At 42.2% G+C, this 14,452-nt stretch overlaps 1 protein-coding gene across 1 annotated transcript in view; it reads right to left on the bottom strand.

Annotated features, from left to right (window-relative positions):
• The window catches only part of EZR (ezrin), a 36,448-nt gene that overhangs the window by 2,582 nt on the left and 19,414 nt on the right, over positions 1–14,452 (bottom strand). The window contains exons 3-10 of the mRNA XM_052679420.1: positions 10,090–10,185; positions 8,665–8,939; positions 7,932–8,015; positions 7,153–7,299; positions 4,495–4,591; positions 2,041–2,204; positions 1,031–1,161; positions 220–380 (exon numbers count right to left, since the gene is read on the bottom strand). Coding sequence (XP_052535380.1) covers positions 220–380; positions 1,031–1,161; positions 2,041–2,204; positions 4,495–4,591; positions 7,153–7,299; positions 7,932–8,015; positions 8,665–8,939; positions 10,090–10,185 — 1,155 coding nt within the window. The remainder of the gene's footprint in view (positions 1–219; positions 381–1,030; positions 1,162–2,040; positions 2,205–4,494; positions 4,592–7,152; positions 7,300–7,931; positions 8,016–8,664; positions 8,940–10,089; positions 10,186–14,452) is intronic.

Here is a 14,452-nt window from a genome sequence, read left to right as displayed (position 1 = left end):
ACACCAGAATTAAGGACTCAAAAAATAAAAAGCAACCCCACAACAAATAACAATTTCGACTGAGAAAAGACCCACGTGTTACACTCCCCTCTAGTAAAGACTGAATAGGAAATTAAGAACAAAGTATAGATTGCTTGATTTTTTTTTCCCCTTTTGACTCCAAGGCCTTATTTAAGTAAGTGGCATAGCATATCTTAACCAAAAGTGATCGGGTCTTACCAGCTGTTCCTGGCTCTTTATCTGGTCAATATTTTGTCTCTCCAGCTCTTCCTTGGCTTGCAAAGCAGCCAGACGATCAGCTTCCAAACGTTCTGCTTCCTCCTGAGCTCGTCTCCTTTCTTCCTCCAGCTGAAGAGCTCTTTGGATCTGATCTGAGAGCTCTGGGAAAAAACAGATCAACACTGTTAGTCCACCAAAAGACAAGCAAAGCAAAGACAAGCTCATAGGTTAACTGCAGAAGTCATGACATGCACGACTCCAGCCTGCAATATTTCTTCACTGCACTTACAAGTAGGTATTGCACAAAATATGGCAAGTACCCAAATTCAGAAGCTGTCGGTTGCACATTATAATTAGATCATCTACAAGGTATTTGCACTGCCATGATCCTGCTGCCCTTAGTTGACAATTTACTGTGAGGACCAGATGATGCTGTCTCCAAGCTGCTCATCTGTGCATTGAAACAGAAGCTTCCATTTTACTGGAAGGACTTGCTACCAAACCATTCCCTCTGTTCAGAGTTAAGTAAAAAGCATGTGCCAGCTGAGCTCTGGTTCTCATTGCTGCAAAAGGCTCATGCTAAAACCCCCTCAGCAACAGGGAAAAAACAGAGTTAGTGTGTCCTTCAACTCCCACTGATAGCAGCAGATGTCGTGACTTATGCCTTGGATGTCGTCAGCAGTGCATGCATGTGTATTTATCCACATAAGCAGATATCAGTATGCCTTGCCAAGAGATCCTGGTGTCACTAGACTTAGCTAAGTGTGAAGCACAATACACACGATCTGGTTAAACAATGCAAACACTTTACCTTTTTCTGCTCTCTTGGTCTTCACTTCATACTCTTGTAGCCTCACCAGCAGTTCTTCCTTTTCCCTCAACATTTGCTCCTTCTCCCTCTCAATTGTCTCCCTCTTCTTCTTTTCATTTTCTAGCTGCTGCCTGTTTAGGAACAGATTTCATGCTTCAAGCTCACTTTCAGACATAAACCACAGCAAGGCAAGAAAACTGGATGGTCATCTCTCCAGACAGTTAAATAGGACAAAGTTGTGTGACTGCCACAAACAGGAGCCAGAAGACAGAAATGCACTGAGAAATTCATCCTTAATCACTTCAGTTTTTGCCCAGTTTTGGATACTCATATTTCATAAAAGTACTTCTATTTTTTGTAGGCTACCCCAGAACCTTAGAGAACCAAATAAATAGTAGATGCAGAGCGAGAAAATCATGGCTCTGTGCTACATGGCAGAGGAGATGTATTTTATTACTTCTGTCATAAGGAAAAATCAAATGAGCACTGAGGAATGCAGATGAAAAAGCCAGCAATACAGGAGAAATCATGATTTCTCGAATTGTAAGCAACCTGCAGCCATAGTAGAGAGTCCAGCAGAATTGTTAATCCTTTTCTCTTGCCTCTAAGAGGTCTTCCAGTCTGCATACAGATGCTCCCTTTGAAGTCTGCTCCTTTAGCTTCCACCCACTCCACAACCAACACAGACCAGAGACAGGAGAACCTCTCTCAAAGTTTAGGACCCCAACACAGGAGCACACAGTGACTTCATGTGCATGGTTCCTTGAAGAACCAGCTCTTAAGACTGCAGACAGGAGAGCAGACTACAAATGTAAGCCAGAAGAATTCTCATGCTCCCACTGCAGGATGCCCCGAGTCCTACCACTGAGGGCCAGAGCTCAAGGACTAACGCACACACCTCACCCAAAGGTAGATGGCTCACAGCCTCATTTAAAGCCATCTGAGAAACTCTGGCAGATACGTATCATTTTCCTCTGCCTCCCCATCCCGTTGTCTCTACACAGGCTCACCTTTCCAGCTGCTTCTGGTGCTTCTCCTCCCGGGCCTGGGCCTTCATCTGCTGCACCTCAATGGTGTCAGGCTTCCTGCGTCGCATATACAGTTCATGGTTGCCCATGCAGAGCTGCAGGATCCTCTTGTTAATTCTCAGACGAGGGGCATAAAACACAAAGTCCTGGGAAAGACAGCACACAGTTTTTCAGGCACAGCTGACTGCAGACATCATCCTGCCACTAATCCCACTGCAACACAGACATCCACCGGTAATGGAATGTCACAGCAGGACCTGCATGGCTATCTGAAGCCCAATTTTTGTTGGTTATACAATCCACTTCAAGTCCATATGGAGTTGATAAATTACTTTTCTAGAAAAAGCACCTTCTAGAGAGAATTAATGGGCTCAAAGGTCTCCACTTAGAGGATGCTTTGCCAAGCTTGGTTGCAGAAGACTCTGGGCTGGCTGGTAACAATCTGGGCAATATGAAGCAATTAGTTTTTAAGCTTTTGTGGCTTTGTGACTGAAAAGATAAAGCATGAAACTAAAAATATGCTGCAGAGTATTAAAATAACACTGTAGATTTTCCTGAATTCACTGATGAAAACTTATGTCCTTCAATGCATTATGCACATACAATCAGCAAAGTGTGCTGTGCCCCCCAGACCCCAAGTCCTGCCAGAAGCATTCTGAGCTACACAAATCTAATACTGCTAATTGCAGTCTGACCTCCTATTTCTAGCAGACTGTTTGTGTACTTTGTGATGAACAGGTCTTATCTTGAAGCAAGGTTCACCTCCAGTCAAAGTAAATTCTAAGGGCACAGATGGTGGTTGTGTTCATCATTTAATGCCATACAATCCTGGGACAAAACATTCACATAAGAACATAAAGAATTCCCTCCCTTCCTCATCCTCCCCTGGACTAGCACAGCTGGAAGCTCTGCTTGGTATTTTAAACATACACTGAAGATCTTGGAGTATGTGGACTGACAGACCTCAAAATTAAAAAGCTTATTGTAGGTAAGGTGACAAAGAATGCCATCCATTAAATTAATGTCCATTTAAACAATGATGTGGAGAACAAAGAGGAGCTTCCCACCCACATCCAGGGTGGACTCAATGTTTTTGCTTTATTTACCAATGCTTGCCATTTTCAAAAGAGATGCAAGCATGTGAAAGGATCCAGACAACTTCCTGACTGTTCAGAATTAGTGTCCAGATCAATTCTTCTTTCATACCTAATTTGAAACATAACACCACCCACAGGGAAAAAGACAACCAAGACAATAAGGAAACATGATTGGTGTTAACACTGTAAACGCCTTGATGCATCAACCTTTTGCAAGCCTCCCATTTCAAACTCAGTCAGATTTACTGTTAGGGAGTGGATGGAAAAGCTGTGATCCACAAACAGGACTTTAATGTTTGTATTGTGTACAAGTCCAAATCATAAAGAGGCTCATCTATTGAGAAATATATTCCTGACAGAGGTACCTTTCTATCTCTGGGAACTTTTGCTGGTTTTCAGAGGTAACATCACAAAAAAAAGCCCCTCTCCCACAAAACTCAGGGTTGTTAGCTAGAGGAAAGGACATCCTCACACTGTGTGTGACAATCAAGTTACTGGAAGGGCCTTTTTCTGCTGAAGAGATTCATGAGACGTCACCCTTAACCAAAGCTGAACTACAGATTGTTTCTCAGGTCTGTACTGATCCACCAAAGTCAATAACTGGGGTGGGGGAAGAGAAAGAGAGGAGGTCTTTCTCAACTATTCCAGCAGTTTCACAAGACTTACAGAATGACATCCACCTATACCAGTTATTCAAGTTCTCAAAAGCTCAAAATAAGTTGCAACTTTTTAAACTAAAATAACTGAAGTGTGTAAACATAAAACATTAATACTCAAGGGCAGCTACATTTAAATTCTCCACAGAAATCACATCCTTGCCATCTACCCTAGTATTCAAGTAGGTCATTGGACATGGCGGCCCTTCGTGGCTTTCAGTATTTCTGTAGGGTGGAAGTGAACATTGAGGACAGCCATATGGACACACACAGCTTAGCAGCAGCATCTGGTAATTTTTTAAAAAAATCATGCAACCACAAAAAAATTACATGCCAGCTCCCATACACTGAAGAGAATGGAGAGAAGAGCGATCTTCAAGTACAATCCAGCTATAGAAAAGACTCAGAACAAGCAGGGAATCTCAGATTCAAGCATACTAGCTTGCTGGAGGCAAAGAACTGGGCTGCAGCTGTAGCATCCTTGCCTTTCTCCATATCTGACACATCCAAAAGCTCTTTTGCTAAACTGCACAGAAAAGCAGACTGCTCTAAATACATCCTTGATACTGATGCTAATTTTGCATCTAAGACACCTGCAGCTTTCTTCTCTTCGAAGACAACTTCATTCTGAAATGAATTGCTATTAGTTACTCTCAGGCAGCATCCATTCTCAGTATACTTACAGGTGCCTTCTTGTCAATGGGCTTTATTACAAACTTTTTGTCATTGAAGGAGATGTTTCTGATTTCACTCCAGGGGAAACCAATCTTTGGAGTCAGTCTGGAAAAAGGAAAAATATTTTAAGAGATGCTGTAATGAACTCTATTCTTTCCCCCACAATTCTTCTAAAACACAGACTCAGCAGGATGCAATGCTTGACACAACTCTCCCAACAGCAAGGAGAACAGCTGTAACAAAATCCCATAGAGGAGCAGGGGAGATGCCTGATCACCTCCCTTACAGCTCTTCTCATGCAATTCAGTCCAGATTTTTACCTTATTCATTTTTTTTTAAATGTCTCCAGAGTCTTGCATACAAAAACCAGCAAATTATTCATCACATCACAGTTTCTGAGCCATCCTAGTACTCCACCTTTACATGCCCTCCCAGTTCTGCAACAAGTTCAAGGGCTTGTGCACCTGATTGCAATGAATTCCTTCACCTCCCCTTGCCCCAGCTAAGTACCACCTTTGTGTGGTTAGTTTCACATTACGCTTCTTTTAACATTCTGGGACAGAGGACACATTCTCTAGAGATAGCAGTTAATCATCAAGAATTGGGTCTTACATAAATGTTAATACCAACAAGCAATCTTCCTGTTATTATCTAACACCATCAATGTGTCCCTCTTTGGCACACTGAAGTCCTGACAGTTACTTCCAGCAAACAGGTTGAAGGCACGAGTATGCAGTGGTCAGCACTTAGAGAAGTGTACATCAGCATAGTGAATCACTCCAAGTCTGTGTGAATCTCTTCTATGGAGCTCATCATTTAAGGAAAAAAATATTTGCTTCAACTTCATCAGAACCAAAAGTTCCTACATAATTTCATTGGCCCAAGCTTGAAACAACCTGCTTAGTTTTAATCAGAAGTCAATAATAAATACGTTCTCTTCAGAATTTACCATCCCATAACCTTTACCTCAAATGCAAGATTATGCAACAGGGTGCCATGTAACGCTAAGAACTGGACAACAAATGATTTGATTAAGTAACTACTCCAGCCTCCTTCATCCTACCAAAAGAGTTTCACCCTTAGATAATATGGTACGACATTAACTGCAGTATTTCAGTTGTCCAAGTTCTGTTGTAGATTCTCATCCTCATTGCAGAGAAAAGGCTTGGCTTGAAAATGCCCAGAGGCAGGAGACTGTGCTTGTGGTGGCAATGGTGACGAGGAGACAGTTGGACTAGATGATCTTATAGGTCTTTTCCAACCTTGTGATTCTATGATTCTATGACATTCACTGAGAACAAACTCCCATCTGTAGCACGGCATCATTTGCCTCCTCAGGCTGAGCTTCAGCAATGAAATCTTTGCTTTTTCAGCTTTTCCCCAGTCCCAAAACTCTGCACGTACAAAGCATCGGTAGGGTGCACATGAACATTTTTCTAGTCCTCATATCTGCTCGAAAGACTTAATTACAGAGTTATTGAGAGTTATGGCAGAAACGAGCCATTTCTTCCAGCACTACATTTGTTTTGCAAATGCTCTTGATGGCTCTCTCCAGTCAAGGGCTACGTTCTGTCTGCTGCTGCAGCCCGAAAAACCTGTTTGTGCGACCATGGTTACACAGCAAGACTTGCCATTCAAGACTCAGGTATTACATGAGCGAAACTACTTTTCTTTCAAGTGACACTCCTTGTTTTCCAGGTGACAGCACATATTAGCATTAGCAGAAAAGTCTACATTTCTTTTTGCCATCTTAACAAAAGCTCCAATTAATATTTTAGCTACATTCAAAGCTTTATGGATGAAAACAAACAGAACGGGTTAAATCCCCACTGTGTTTCACTGAGAGTCTGTTACAGATATATGACATGAAACCAATGCTTGGAACATTCAGGAAAAAACCCCACACAGTCCAGCCAGCATCCTTTCATTTGAAAAAAGTTCATTTTCAGTCCTCTTCAATCTGTGGAATATTACAAGCGACTGGTAGGCTTAGACACAGCTGTTCTGACCTTCTGTATATGCTTATTTATAGATGTAGTCTATTATTTTCCACCTACTAACCAACAAATGATACCTCTGTCCTTACCAGAAGGGCTGATTAAAATTTTGTGTAGCCCAGCAAGGCCTCATTTCATTCTTTGGTTTACAGTATCAATAGAAGGTAGCTCCTCCCTGGATTCTGGGTGTTATCCGGCGTTGATTTCACGCCTACCCCACAACCTGCCTTTTTCACAAACTGGCAGTTGTACACACATCTATCATTAGATTCCAGTGCAGGGATGGCCTCAGATGTCCTAGCACTCTGCAGACATACTGGCCCATCAAGGTTCCAGTATTGTATTTATTGCCTGTATACCTGGCAACCTGCCTAAAGAAAAAGCTTGGTAAATTCCTTACCTTGGGACTCAGCTCTACAACCATTACTTGCTTTATCAGATGATATTTTTACAGCTGACATCTGCTCTTATATTAGCAGGTCAGGCTATCAGGAAAGCCACGAAAGCACAAATGATCTGAAGTGCACTTGTCTCCTAGCACAGCTTCACATTCTACAGGACAACAAGCAAGTTCTAAACTTTGCTCTCACTCTGTTAATAAGAAATGCCCTTTGGCTCCCACCAGCCAGCCCTCACTCCAGTAGATGAGAAGTGAAAACGAAGCCTTACTTATCATCTTTTTCATAGATGTTGAGCCCTAAGGCATCAACTCCCAGCCAGAGGTCAGTTCCTTTCTTATTCTTGATTTCAAAGTAGTTGATTCCATACATCTCAAGGTCTTGAGCAATCTTCAGGTATTCCAGCATGGCATTCTCTCTGGGTGAGGCAGGGAGGAGAGCAGATGTTAGCTTCTCATTTTTCCCTGACTATCTCAAAAAGCAAAGAGTGCTCAGAAAAAAGACAAAAAAACAACAAACCTTCTCCTAAACATATCAAAATGCAGCAGTTACAACTGAACATTCTGCATTTGGGATTCACTTCAGAAGTTATGCCTTCAGTTACCTCTGTGCACACACACACGTACACTCTATATCCTTTGCCAAGGCCTGATATTTCTAGAGACAATTAGCAACTTTCATCTCTTCCCGTGTTCATCATTGTCTTAAAGTACAGTCAGTGTGAAAAGAACAGTACCCTACACTTTCCCAATCTGCCAATGAAAATGCTTCAATGAACTTAAAGGTTAGAGACACACCTTTAGTTTTATCCACTTAGTCATCACTGATGCACTGTACTTGGGTGCAGGGCTTTCAGAAAGCCACTGGTTCTCAGCACCAGCATAAAAACCCAACTGAATTTTACCATTTTACCATTTGATTCCATGTTGGATTACAAAACAAACACCAGGAGCTCCCCACACAAGTGACTCTTGGAGGCTATTCCAAAGCATGCTGTCAGAACGGCAAACTCAAGGCAACTAGGCCTAGGGAGCAACACGAAACACTTACTTGAGCATACCACTGTGTTCAGCATGCCAAACCTGGATGCGTTCCTCCCACTGCTCTCTGGAGAGTTTATGTTGATCCATCACCCTAAATACAAGTAGAGAGATATTTGCAAGATTACACTTTGTGTTCTGCTGTGTCCATCAACACTGATACCTGCTATAGTCCCACTCATGAAGTCTCACTGAAACTAAGCCTGAAGATGTGCTTTCTGGAGCAGAGCTATTCAGAATGAACAAAAAGTAGGCGTTTTTCCTGGAATTAGATACTGTGCAGAGAATCATCACAGGCGTAAAGACAAGCCACTTGTCTGGTAACATATTTATCTTTTGTGGGGACAGACTATCTAGCCTCATAACATGTTTTGCAGATATGAGATTTTGAGGACCATACACTGGGATTAAGAACACGTAACCTGCATTTTTCCAGGGAGGGCACATTCATGATTGACATCTCTTCTTAAAGATGAGACATTCACACACACTACCAGCACAGCAGCATGGCTTAGGAAAGCTGAAACCTACAGGGATTTCCTCTGCTGTATCCACCCAACTACCTCTCCCTAACCAGCTCAAAGAGATATCATAAAAACATACTCAAACACGGACAGAAATCAAGAGGACTGAAATCATCTGTGTACAGTTCAATTGAAAAACAATATACTTTCAATGAAACTTTGTATAACTAGAGGAGGAGGAGAAAAAAAAAAAAAGGCTGAATCAATTGATTCCTTTACCTCTGGGGGATCAGACGCTCTGCATTGAGGTATCCAGGCTTGTGCACATCTTTGTTGTAATCTCCAAATTTGGCCTGCACAGCATAGGAGCCAAGAAGCACTGCTGTTTCAGGAGGACAATAGATCTCATCACTGAGAATCCCTTCCTTCACCTGGAGGAAGAAAAGCTTCTGCGTGATGTCCTGTATCAGCTCTTCAGCCACATCTTCTGGGAAGAACTTGGCACGGAACCTGAACTGAAGGGGATTTTCCTTTCTGATTTCTTGAGCAGAAACCTAAGGATAGATGACACCACAACTTAAGAAGGCTGCAAACAAAGAATTGCTTTTGCACATAAAAAGGAATTTAAGACATTTGCCTTAAAAGGCATTTGTTTTCAGAAGTACATTTCTGTAGTACTTGGAGCCCACACCCTACAGTGAGAACTCTCCAACTTTCACCTCCAACTAAATACACAAAGCTCCCTGCAGAGCTGAGGCTAAACACACTCCAGCACTCCATTAATTATTTGAGAAGTCAGTCTCTAAAAAAAATAAATTAATTAAAAGCGGACACATTCCATCCCATCTCTTTCCTTTAATGAAGACAAATAGGGGTCACTTCAGAGTGAAGTAGCCACCTTCAGCTCAGTGCATCTCCTGCTAACCATGCTAGTTGGTGGCATGAAATAAAGAGGGTGCAATGGCCTCTGCACTCTAGGAAATAAATTCCAAGGCTACAGCCCATAGGCCTCCTGCAGTTTTGCATCAAGCAAGTGACTGACAGCCAATTATTCTCATTCTTTAATTCCAGCTGCTCACTCCTATGAGAACATAGAGGAGATGCGTTGTTATTTCAAACTCAGTAAAATTCTGCTTGTAAACAAATCTCAGCCTCTGAAAAATGCAGGGTTTACTGCTGCAAACCATCTACTGTTCTACACTTGTGACACATCATCCCCCTTATGCTAAGCAGGTATGTCACTGACTGCCTCTTCAGGAAAGACAGTTCATTCCATCCTAAGAATTTCAAGTTTGCAAGTTCACAAACAAAAGCAGATCAGACACATGAGTCTCTATGTTACCACTGCCCAGACCTGAAGCAACCTTTTTTTCTTTTTTTTTTTTTTTTTTTTTTTTTTTTTTTAAATCAAGCAACTGATCCTACCCAAGCAAAGACGAATGAAAGCCAGCTGTTTCTACACAGCAGAATACAGTATCAAGCTGCTGATCTACAGTGAGAATTTCCACCATTCATACAGAAAGACCAAGTCTCCACCACGTCACACTTCACACGAACAGCTCCCACGGAGGTCACATAGTTTTCCCCCAAAATAATTATTAAATTATGCATATTGAAGACTAATCAGCAAGTACAGGGTTTATGAAGTTGCAGCCAGTAACACATGAGGAATCACATAAGCTGTAACTGTTAATCAGCAATTACCTTTTTGTCCAGCTTCAGCCAAGTCTGGAATCCTTTGTTGTCTACATACTGCAGACCGAAGTACCACACTTCTCTCAAACCAATGGTTTTAACCACCTGTAACAGAAAGGTCAAAAAAACTTATGGTAGGTAATGGTTCACCAGTAATTCTCCTTCATGTATCCACACAAATCCCACAGCCACTGAAGCTGTAGGCAACCTACTCCTCCTGCATCTCTTTACTTCATCTATCTGACAAAGATACACAGTTGCCTCTGTAGAAGATGCTGATGTTGGCTACATTCACACATTGTAAATACCAAACAGATCAAAGATCCTGAAACATCCTTGCTGTATGGATCACACACCTACTAGTGAAAACAGATCTCTTTTCAACAAGTTCCTTTTCCTCGTTAGAAACGATAGCCTAAGAATTCTTGATCTCCTATTTTCATTTGCTTATTATTATCGCTCAGTAGTTTGTTGCTGGCTCATCTGCCAGCAAAGCCATGCTCTAGACAGAGCTGAGATCAGGGATGATCCACTGCACGTGGATCCAAATGTACCCCTGCTGCTAATTTGCAAAGTAGCCCCTGGTACAGTGGTGTGAGCATTACCACAGAGCTGAACTGAGTGGAAAGCAAGAGGTTTTCAGAACTACTCAGCAATTTAGGAAAGCATGACAGACTCTAAATTTCAGACTCCACTCTGAAAGTAATGCCTTCTATTTCATTATGTTGGCTCACAGTGTCAGAGGTGGACAGTGGTATGGCAGCAGAGTTTGAACCTTTCCATTACGTTCTGTTGCTGTGCAATAGATGGCAGCAGAGGGGCAGTCTGACAGAACGGCATCTGACATGGAAGTGTACACGGAACACAGGAGTGGGTTTGAATTCCTCCGTGCAGAGAAAAATGGCCCACAATAACATTCATCAGTGCTTGCTGAATGTTTGTGGAAAGCAAACAGTGGATGTGAGCACAGTGAGGTGGTGGGTGGTATGTTTCAGAAGTGGCAACAGCAATGTGAAAGACAAGCCCCGGCCTGGATGGCCACGCAGAGCTGTCATGCCATGAAATGAAGAGCATCTTGATCAGCTCACCCACATGAATTGGCAAACCACGGAATTGTGTATGGAGCTGAATATCAGCTTCAAAGCATGCAGTGGCAGCAATCTTGGAATATCCTAAAGTTTGCTCCAGGAGAGTCCCAAGAATACTCATACAAGAACAGAAAAAAACTGCATGCAAGTTTGTCGAGACCTATTGAACCAATACAAAGCAGAAGGTGATAGTTCCCTGGATCACATCATTACCTGTGACAAGATATGGTAACATACCTACGAGCCAGAGTCAATGCAGCAGTCCATGGAGTGGCAACATGTCAACTCCCCATTGAAAAAAAAGCTCAAGATACAACCTTCCAGATTAATATGTACTATTTGGTCTAGGAAGGAGGTGATCCTTCTGGTTTTCCTTGAACCCAGAGAAGCCATCAACTCTGAGCACTACATCGTGATGCTGACTAAGCTGAAAGCTCAAACTTCTGGAGTCAGGCCAGAGAAGAAGGCAACCTTTCTCTCACAACATGATAATGCCAGCCTCCATACCAGTTTGAAGGCCATGGAGAACACTGCCAATGTTGTCCTACCACACCACTGGATTTAGTGCCTTCTGGCTTTCGTTTGTTTGGGCTGATGGAAGATGGACTGTGTGAGCAACATTTCCCAGCAACAGTGCCATCAGAGCAGCTGTGAAACAGTGGGTCACATCTGCTAGCATAGATTCTTTTTGTTCATCACTGGCACAAATGCACAGCTGGTGGTGACTTTGTTGAAAAATACTACTTTGTAGCTGAGAATTTGCTCTCAGTTATTGAGTCCTTTGTAGCTATCAGAGCAACCTACTTAGTTACCTGGACTATAAGCTCAAACAAGGATATTTCACCCTCCTTATTTAAAGCATTGCTGAAGACAATGTGGCCAGAGAAAACACTGGAACAAACTTTGTACTAAATGCACTCTTTGAACAGCACAAGTATTTTGTTCCAAAGCAAATAGCTAGGGGATCTCTTATTAATTTTTTGCTATACTTGCCCTTAAATTTGCTTACCAATGAGACAGAGGCCAGCAGTTTGTGCTCAAGAGTTTCCAGGGGTTGGTAAGGGACGTGGATAAAAAATACATCATCCTGGCTAGCACTCTGTGAAGTACTCCTTATGTGTCATCTCGATCAACAGACAACATAATGCTTAGTGATAAAAGCAGGCCAAGAAAACCACATATGCATTACTATAGCCACCCATTTCCTGAAACACCAGAACTTTGTTTTTATTTCATAAAAGAGCTGGGCTCTGAAAATACTTTAGCCTTCTCTTGACTAGAACTCCTCTTCCCTCGTTCCCCAGACACCTGTTTCACCACAAAGGTACCAAGTTTTCTGAAGGCCAGATGTGTTTAACAGTCAGAATCAGGCTTTACTCAACCTAGCAGAAATGCAGGCCTGTGTTGAGAGTGGTGCTTCCTGTTGCACAAAGAAAGTGTTGCAACATTGTCAGAATGAAGAGTTGCACAAATCAAGCAGTTATCTGGTCATTATCTCTGAGTGCCTCTTATGAAGAAAAGTTATGCATTCTCTATACATTAAGACAGTCGGAAAGCTTACAGAAGTTATGGCCCTGCAGCTTCTTCCCAAAACCTAAAGGCAAGGAAGGGAAAAATATTAAGCTAAGCTTCAGAATTTGGGGTAACAAGAACAAAGACATGAATCTTTTAGCCTGTATTCTGAGAAACAGCTTTGTAAACTTCCTTCACAGCAAAACAAGAGGAAAAACAACAACCAAAATATTCCTTACATCCAAGATAACAGGTCTGAGAGAATGCATAAAAATGCATGAAGTACAAAATCTTAAGCCCATCCATCCTACCAAGATGGGCAAAGAATCTCTCAAAACCACAACTGAAGTAAAGGCATATTCATGCAACAGAGCTAGGCAAGTTCACGTTTGTTTAATGAAGTTTTTCAATTCTTCAGCCTTCTGATTCTCTCCTGGTCAGATGATCTGCTCAAAAGGGATACTGCAGTTGCCTTAAGAAACTCTATTAGCTGATGGGTCACAGGACACTGCATACTTGTGCTTGGCCCTGTAAGGCACTGGCTATGCCAGTTCCCACTCAGAAATTGCCAATGGCACACTCTCCTCCAAGGGAATTTCTTTCCCTTGTTAGTAGAAAGGCACAGGACAGCCTGGACCACCCAAGGAGATGTCCTGGAGCCAGCTTCAGAGATCACTACATGGGTTCTCAGAACACCTCAGATACAGTTGCGGCTTCAGTGGAGCTGTACTCAATATTCAGTGGTTTCATTATTTTCCCCTTCCTCTACCAGAGAGTTTTGACTCCTATGCATCATACGTTTGAGGTAGAAAAGTCAATAAAGCCGAAGGGCAGTGCCTGAGTAATTTTCCTAGCTGATAGCCAGACCAAGAAATCATGCTGTTGTTTTTAAAAATAGCTTGCTTCTTCAGCAGTCTTTTCCTCCCGCAGTGGTTTTGCAGCTCAAGTTGGGCCACTCCCCATTCCTGTGCAAACCTGTTGCTTCCATATGCTTTATCTGAGTGCAAACTCCATCCAAGATAAGGGCCCAGTAAAGAGAAAGAAGGCTGTGAGAAAAGTTGAAGTGAAATATAGTTTTCATCCGCCCAAGTTTGTGCTGCTGTTCTACCGAAGTTCCCTCCTGATGTATAGAAGTGCAGCCCAACAAGGTATAAGCTGATAACTTTCCAATGATAGGTTTTAAACCCAAGGTACAGGAGGTAAGGGCCAAATCTTCAGGAGGTGATTTTCCATCCCTACAGCACATCAAACACTGCAACAAGAGCAATCTTCAGAGCTTCAGAACAACTTAGCAGACAGGAGGTATCTTGGATCTGAAGTAACCTGCCTTCTCAGGAGTTCTTGCTTCTCAGTGAGAGGTCAAGAAAGTAGCTTCTCTTCTGCCAGAGATGATTCTGACTCTTAACAGATGTAAACAAATCATTGTCATGAAAAACACAGGGCATAGTTATACTTTCTGTCTAAGCTGCTGCTTTTAAAAGCATAGCTTTTAGTCATTTGTGTTGCTGTGTCCTCAGAGATGAAACCTGAGTTTTCTGTTCTGGTTTAACATGGAAGGGAGGGGGAGAGGTAGCACAAGGGTGATGTGTTGGGAATGGAAGGCCAAACACAACATGCTAGCTCCAAAAATATGCAGGTGTTTCAGAGGCACTTCATTAAATTGCTGATTAATAACTTTAAATCTATCCCACAGTAATGAAAATCAAAAGGAATTAAACTTATTACTAGTGCTAAACACACAATTTGTGGTACTCTTGTGTATTGCAAAGTTC

This window comes from Tympanuchus pallidicinctus, unplaced genomic scaffold, assembly GCF_026119805.1.
Source record: "Tympanuchus pallidicinctus isolate F22 unplaced genomic scaffold, pur_lepc_1.0 scaffold1, whole genome shotgun sequence".
Classification (NCBI taxonomy): domain Eukaryota; kingdom Metazoa; phylum Chordata; class Aves; order Galliformes; family Phasianidae; genus Tympanuchus; species Tympanuchus pallidicinctus.
The sequence above is the reverse complement of the archived record's forward strand: the minus strand, read 5'-3'. Positions and strand labels throughout refer to the sequence as shown.